Here is a 7,801-nt window from a genome sequence, read left to right as displayed (position 1 = left end):
CGTGGCAAGGTAAATAATGGTGGATCGGTCAGAGTTACGGGGGTGGGGTGGTGGTGGTGAAGGAGTTATTGAGCATCTTGTGAAAGATCAGGCCTACACCTATCTTGGAATGCAAGTTCGAGACAAGCTACGGATATAGACCTTTCCACGGAGCAGTGCTTCGTGCCACTCTCAGTTATCCCCTTTGTGGTGGGCGCTAGTGTCGTCCGCCATTAAGCGGCTGCAAATTGACATTGACGTTTTACGTCTGGCAACTTGCTGTTTTTTTCGAAAATATGTCTCGGGACAGAGGTAGGCCTTATGAACGTGGATCAGGGAGAATTTGTGCTATGAAAGACTGTACAAATAGCCAGAGAAATCTACGTATATGGAAGGAATTGCCCTGTACAGTCCATAAACTGCCACGGAAGGACTGCCCTTGTTTGTTTCCCTATCATCTCCATAGGTTTCCTGTGAATGAAGATCGTCGTCGTGTTTGGGTGTCACGTGTTAATCGGAAGGATTTTCACCCATCTGATAGCAGTGTGGTATGTATTTATCAAGATAATTAGTGGCACAATAGTTTATCCCATCTGATAACTAGAGATAATGAAACGTTAGATATTTTGTTATTCATGTAGGGCCTACAGTGCTGGACCCCGTTTCACAAAGCTCTCGTAAGCTTAAGATCTCGTAGCATTCGTACCTCCTATGTTACAGTATAGGAGGTACGAATGCACTGTAGGGTAAAGCTATGCAACAAAGGGTTGAACGACAATTTTTACTAGTAAAATATTCCAACATTTTAAAACCTTATGTGCTACAAATCATTATTCTAGAGACATTTGTATTGTAGAAACTTACTGATATCTTGCAATATGCCCAAAAATATTGAGAGGAAACAGTCTATTTATCATTATTTACTCAATATATCTTTCCTTAAAATTAGTTAATAATAACATTACTGGATTAATTTATTATGTAATTTATTATTGCTTAATTACTTTACCCTCCGTGTATCGTTAGTGTACACATAGTACAGGGATGTAAAGAATTTCTTTATTTAACGGCTCTAGTGTTTAACAGGAGTGAAAAAAATTGTTGAAAATGTGATAACCCATTGTAGTTACTGGAGTGACATTGGCTAAATAGAAATGTAATTATTTTATTTTTATAACTTTTTTTCAGATATGCTCAATTCATTTTTTGGATGGCCATCCAAGCAAACAAAATCCTGATCCAGTCTTAAATTTGGGATATCAAAGAAAGGTTAGTGTACTTTTAGTTTAATGTAATGTACAATATAGTCCTACTAGTGATGTATTAAACGTAAAGTTATTTTGACAATTATGTTATTAACTATTTATTACTGTTCATTGATGTAAATGTATAATAGCCTGTTATACTTTAACTTTCCTCTCTCCAGGTGACACAAGGGAGAAGGACCATTTTCCGACACCCCTCTCTGATGTTTCTCGGACCCCAAGGAGCAATCAACTGACTGAGGAGTGCCATGCTGAAGCTGAACTGACAGATCAACCTGTATCTCAAGCTGAAGAGAAGGAAAAGGAGAATGATGACTCCAGACCAAGTGATTGTGACTGTTGTAAACAGAAGTCTTGTTTTTGTCTTCACAGACCTATGATAAAAGTTCCAAACAGAACTGTAGGAGTACAGGTTCATTTTAACAAGTCAGTAGATCACCATTATGCAACCCAGCACTACACGACCAAAACAAAGAATGTCTCTGTTCAGGTTAATTTTCCTGCCTTTTCTGCAGACAGTATTAAGACTAACACTGATTCTGTGTTTTACACTGGTCTTACTCTACAAGTGTTTCTGTCAATAATAACTTATCTTACATCTGTACTGCGGTCAAACATTAAGATGCCACTCTCAGATCAAACACTACTCACACTTATGAGACTTAGGCTTGGAATTCAGTTTCATGATCTCGGGAGAAGATTTTCAATTTCCACGCAATTAGCAAGTAAAATTTTTGGAATTTGTATCTCAATTTTAGCCAGAAAGCTAAAGGATTGCATTGTTTGGCTCCCAAGAGATGTTATTAGATCTGCAATGCCAATGTCCTTTAAGACTACCTATCCACACACTACCTGCATTATTGACTGTACAGAAATGTTCTTGCAACGTCCATTTTCATTGAAGGTTAGAGCTCAAACCTACAGTGCATATAAAAAAGTCACAATACTGCCAAAATTCTTGTTGCGATTGCTCCCAATGGGTATATTATGTATGTTTCAAGATGCTATGGGGTCGTGCAAGTGATGTGTATATCACCAAGAACTCGGGTTTTCTAAACTACTTGTTACCTGGTGATGAGGTAATGGCAGATAGAGGCTTTACAATAAGCAATGAACTTTATGCTAGAAGAGTGAAACTGAACATTCCTGCTTTTATGAAGGGTCGTAAACAACTGAGTGCTACAGAGTGTATAGAAACACGAAGAATTGCATCTGTAAGAATACATGTAGAAAGAGCAATTGCCAGGTTGAAGTCTTACAGAATATTGAATCAGGTTCTACCTCTTAATTCTGTTCAAAAGTTGGATAAGATAGTCAAAGTGTGTGCAGTCCTGTGTAACCTCAGACCAGAACTCATCAAGGACAAAGACTGAGTAGTCATGTATGTTTCAGACATCTAGTAGGCTGCTTAAGCTTATGAGATGTATGTGATTTTGCAATGTGATATTTCACCAACAAGAATGATAAATTATAAATACATATTCTCATTGAATTGATGTTTAAATCATTAAACTGAATGTTCACCTCACCTTGATTTTTGTTATCATTGCTGTTTTATGTTTAAATACCAACCTATAGATATTCAATGAATTCAAACTTGTAAATCACCTTAACCCTTAGACTGCCATATGCATGGCACCATATATACAGTGATAGAAACTACCAGTGGCAGATGGCCACCACTTTTGTCTTTGGGCCACTGATATTTTGGAGAAAACAATAGCAGTTAGTGATCACCAAAAGTGTTTTTTTTTTTACAGATACATCACCACTTGGGCCACTAGGAAAATCTCACAAGTTTCTGTAACTGTATATATGGTCCCATGATATGTGTGACAACAATACTCCTGCTTCAGGGGGTTAAACATTTCATCTTAAGTGTGAGTAATTACATGAGATATAAATACTGATCATGTTCATTAAAAACAAAAACACATATTCATTTCATACTGGTACATTGTATTTTATTATTCAACCTAAATATGTTAAACATTTCTTTTAGCGTGTGAAATAGTATTTGACTTGAACTGTAGTTTTCTTCATAAAATATCAGCAATTCATAATACACAACTATGATCTTAATACTATTCATTTGAGTGTCAGTGAGTGAAGGAAATGTACACATTTACAGGTTATATACAAATTCTTTTCAAACATCAACAGTAAATCAATAACATAGTAGATACATCACATCAATTAGATAGATAGCAATTTATTGACTCAGCTCTAACAAAACAACAAACTTCACATGAAAAAGTAATAAACTTCATTTCAGCAATATGATATAGCTGTGTAATTTATGTGTTGATGCTGTTATAGTGTTATTTACTCTACACATGCTACGGTGACACACAGAACTGCTTGTATTCCTCACTCAACACGAACCGACCTGCCTTGAAGTCATCAACCAACCGGACCAGCATATGTTTAAAATAAAACGCTCTTAATCTAGACAGTGTATTGTCAACAAAGCTGGAATCATATGCAACATCAAGCAGGACTCTGTCATGTTCTTCTGGTCTCCACATAAGAAATGTGCACTGATGTTTTCCTGTACAGAACATACACATTTGCACCTGAGTGAAATATCCATTTCTCCCTTTTGAGTAAAGAACTAGTTCACTCTCAATGTTTCGAACATCACCTTTTCCTGAGTCAATCATTGCATGCACAGATGTTGTAGGACATTTTATTTCTAATATTGCAGAATCTTCAATGATTCCATCAGGACTAGCAGACAGAAATGGTTCATGTGATGATATAACAGTTCCTGTACACATTACTTTCTTCCCAGAAATATCCTGATAATGTGTCCTCTTGCTATGGGTTCATGGGTCACTCCATAAGCAGTGTTGTCATTACCCTTAAATCTCTCATACAGGTGATTGTTCAGGAATTTCTCAGGGTCGCCTCTACTTGTTTTAGGTACACTGTTGGCCTTTGATGCTGGTATTCTTACTCGCCTGCTGTCTTTCCATAGCGGACTTGATGATGCACCCTGGTTTAATGTTAAATTACTTAATTCTTCTCTTTTGTACTCTGGAAGATTAACATACTTGTCATAAAATTCCTGGCAAACAGAACATTCCAATTTTGTGACAGTCTTGCTATAATCAATATCATGAGATCCATGTCTGGATTCATCATTTGACGTTTCCTTGCAGATAGGATTTACATTTTCAGTGGCTGAAAATGTTTTATGGAGAAGTGTACCCTTCAGTTTCCAAAGAGAACAAAGTGGAGAATTATTTACATGCTCAGTAAAGTCTTCTGTGGTAACAAACTGCTTAAATCTGTAGGGCTTGCTTTTCGATGATGTAGACGTTTCTGCAGCTTGATTGGGATCATCAGATCTTTTTGGATGCTTGAAATTCATGGCCTTTAATTCACTGAGTAATTTATTGCTGTCAGTCCCTCGTCCCCATGTACAAGGTAAATCAGTACAAGATTTACCAGCATATCCATGTAACCAGGCTAGATGTACAGCATACATAATGGCTGCAACATGACTACATGACCTTCCATGACCAGCTGGGCAAGTGCAACATGCAGTTAATACAGTACCATCTTTCCTTGCAGCAATCCATGCATTGTAAGGAACTGTAGAGGCTCCTGGCTGAGAGGGTGACACACAGGCTTTAAGATAATGAACTTCATTTTCCACAATGCTTTGAATATCACCTAACCATCCATTCTGCACATAATTATATGCATATGTTGCTCGAAAAGCTTTCATTTCCTTGGAATCAAATGAGTGGGACTTAATGAGGTAGTCAATAATATCTTCATATCCTATCTGAGGCCAGTTTCCAGTATTATTGGTAACCCACTTGGCACTGCCTTCAGGTAGTGACTCTGTAACAGAAAGTACAATAATAACCATACCCACTCATCACATTTGACCTAGCCTCATTACAGATTGAGATAACTATCTGACCTAATTATATTTAACCAGCTGTTACTTCTAGTTACAAGAGAACGTCTTAATTTGTGTGAGATAAATAAGAAATATACTAGTACTTTTTAATAACACAAATATGTAGATAAAAAAGTAGAAGGTATTTTTCACAAATTATTTGGTCAAGATATAGTCAAAACGTAGTCATTTGTGAGCATTTAGTAAGAGATTACCGTGTGTAAATCTTGAAATAATTTATATAGCTAAATAATAAATTTTGACGATGGTTCTTGAAATATCAAATCAAAATATAAACAAGACAACATTAGGGGAATATGTTTGGAAATATTTAAATGCCCTATACATATTTGAAAATACAGGCAAGTTCAAATTCAGAACACAGGCCTTATAAGATACAGGCGGCCTATAGTTTACATACAGTTTCACGTTAAATTCAACTTCGTTTAAAGGCCTTCAGTTTTCGTGCACAATACAATAGCCGAGTTACAACAAAATGCACATGATATTGACATTACCTTGGTCATTTCTTTAAACTTTAGTACTTTAAATATTTCTTACCTGCAATGTTTGTTTTAGACATGACATCAGAAATCCCTAAAACGAGATGTAATCTAATTGGACCAGTAAGTAGACGTTGTTTTTCGCCGCGTAAGCGTTGACTGGGCACCGTCTAGACTTGTTTGCAACGTCATAGATTGCCGCGGCGTTACAAATAGCACAGACCAGTTCATCGTTGCAGCCGCTTAATGGCTGCCACAAAATGGCTGCGCCCATGAAATAAGCCATGGAAAGGTCTATACAGCGATGGGGAGTAAATCCAGCGAAGTCCTTCACCAAATCTGCCCAGAGTCGGTCTTTAGTGGAGAAACTTTCTGAGAAGCCATTGCATCGTGTGTACATGCAGTGTGTGGAACAGAATAGCAACCCCACCGACTCCTTCGCCTGGATGAAGTCGGCTGGTCTAAAATGTGAAACTGAGGGCTTCCTTTTTGCTGCTCAGGACCAGTCACTTCCCACTCGTAATCGCCAAAATGTGATTCTTAAGGAAACTATCAATATGAAATGTCGACTGTGTAATGAATTTACAGAAACTGTCCAACACCTTGTTAGTGGATGCCCTTCCTTGGCACAAACAGCATATCTTAAGAGACATGATGACATGGCTCGTTGCTTTTACTACCGTCTTCGCCATGCCTGTGTCTTTGACCCTGAGGTCCATCCATGGTACGACCCTGAACATGTCCAGGGCGTCATGGAAAATGATGCTTTCAAACTTCTCTGGAATAGGCCCATATACAGCCTCAGAAGAACGCCTGCCAACAAACCTGATCGTGTCCTTTTTGATAAAGCCAATGAATTTATTTATGTCATTGAATTTTCTGACCCTTTTGACACCAATGTGATTGGCAAGATTCAGGAAAAGCATGAAAAGTATGCGGACCTCGCCTTTGAAATGTCTAGCTTGCATCCCAAGTACACTGTCGTCAGGCTCCCCATTGTTCTCGGTGCCCTTGGTTTGGTACATCCTGATCTCTTGGCGCAGATCAGGAGAGTGCCCGGGTACTCCACCGGGAGTACAGCCCTTCTGACACTCTGGGTAATGCAGAAGGCTGCAGTGGTGGGGAGTCTACATATTCTCCAGAAAGTTCTTGGTGGGTTAGACTAGGCAGTGTTTCCTGGGAGAAGTCCCATTCGCTGTCTGGGCTGCGTGTAGAGGGGGCAAGGGCCCTGAGCTGATGATGAGCCTTACCAGCCTGACTGTACCAGGATCACCCGAACCCTCTCCGCTGCATACTATCTTTAATCTGTAAAACATAATAATAATAATCTCGGGGTCTCTGGAGGCTGCCATTCCGGCGAATGAACAGGAAAGCCGGAAAGGAAAGAGGATACACCTGTGAAGCCGTCAAAATATAGTGGCAAGACGTTCAAGTATACATCATCCTTCAGATTTTGTATCTACGCCACTTTATCAAACGAGCTAGGGAATCAGCTGGGTTAGCAAAGGTATCACTGCCAACCCACACTTAGTATAACTCGCACCTCATCAAATTATATAGTTCTCACATGTTATTAAAAAACAACAACCCACATCATATATGCCAGTATATGTCAAAGGTGTTTGGGGGAAGATATAGGACAAACTGAGTGTCTCAACGATAACGTGCGGGTCCATATACAACAAACAACAGACCCAGAGACTCGTTGTTTTCCATTTAGTGCCCACCTCGACACCTGTGCATAAATAAAGACATTAATTTAGGATTTTTCCATTTGAGAAAATGGAAACAAATGATTGAACAGTGCGACGAATCAAAGACGAATATTTCAATAATTACGACCACAGCTTTTAAATCACTATCCTATAGCTTGCATTATTGTGACGTCATACCATTGTTATGTCACTTCTATTGTGACGTCATAGCTCTCATTTACTACTTGAAGAAAGTCATGAAACATGTAGGAGTGAATTTGGATCTGTAGGTTTATATATAGAGGATATTATATGAATGCCCATACCATACTATGTTTACGACACGAGTGCCTAAATACTGGTATTTCCCGCGCGAGAGCGAGGGATATACCGATATTTAGGCACGAGTGTCGGAAACATAGTATGATATGGGCACGAATATAA

General features: G+C 38.5%; 1 protein-coding gene and 1 long non-coding RNA gene across 2 annotated transcripts; one reads left to right on the top strand and one right to left on the bottom strand.

Moving 5' to 3' along the window:
* Window positions 1-276: 276 nt before the first annotated feature.
* LOC124258175 lies at window positions 277-2,164 on the top strand. The gene is made up of 3 exons (XR_006893529.1): window positions 277-527; window positions 1,168-1,248; window positions 1,406-2,164. It is a non-coding gene; the product is annotated as an uncharacterized LOC124258175 (long non-coding RNA).
* A 1,859-nt stretch (window positions 2,165-4,023) lies between these two features.
* LOC124258180 lies at window positions 4,024-5,389 on the bottom strand. The gene has a single exon (XM_046692234.1). The coding sequence runs from the start codon at window positions 5,125-5,127 to the stop codon at window positions 4,024-4,026; it is 1,104 nt and encodes a 367-aa protein (XP_046548190.1). The 5' UTR covers window positions 5,128-5,389.
* Between the last annotated feature and the right edge of the window lie 2,412 nt (window positions 5,390-7,801).

This window comes from Haliotis rubra, unplaced genomic scaffold, assembly GCF_003918875.1.
Source record: "Haliotis rubra isolate DU_JTF1 unplaced genomic scaffold, ASM391887v1 Scf685, whole genome shotgun sequence".
NCBI classification, from domain to species: domain Eukaryota; kingdom Metazoa; phylum Mollusca; class Gastropoda; order Lepetellida; family Haliotidae; genus Haliotis; species Haliotis rubra.
The sequence above is the reverse complement of the archived record's forward strand: the minus strand, read 5'-3'. Positions and strand labels throughout refer to the sequence as shown.

Coding starts and splice junctions, on each gene's coding strand:
- LOC124258180 (XM_046692234.1), bottom strand. CDS start 5,127: ATGGTTATTATTGTACTTTCTGTTACAGAGTCACTACCTGAAGGCAGT.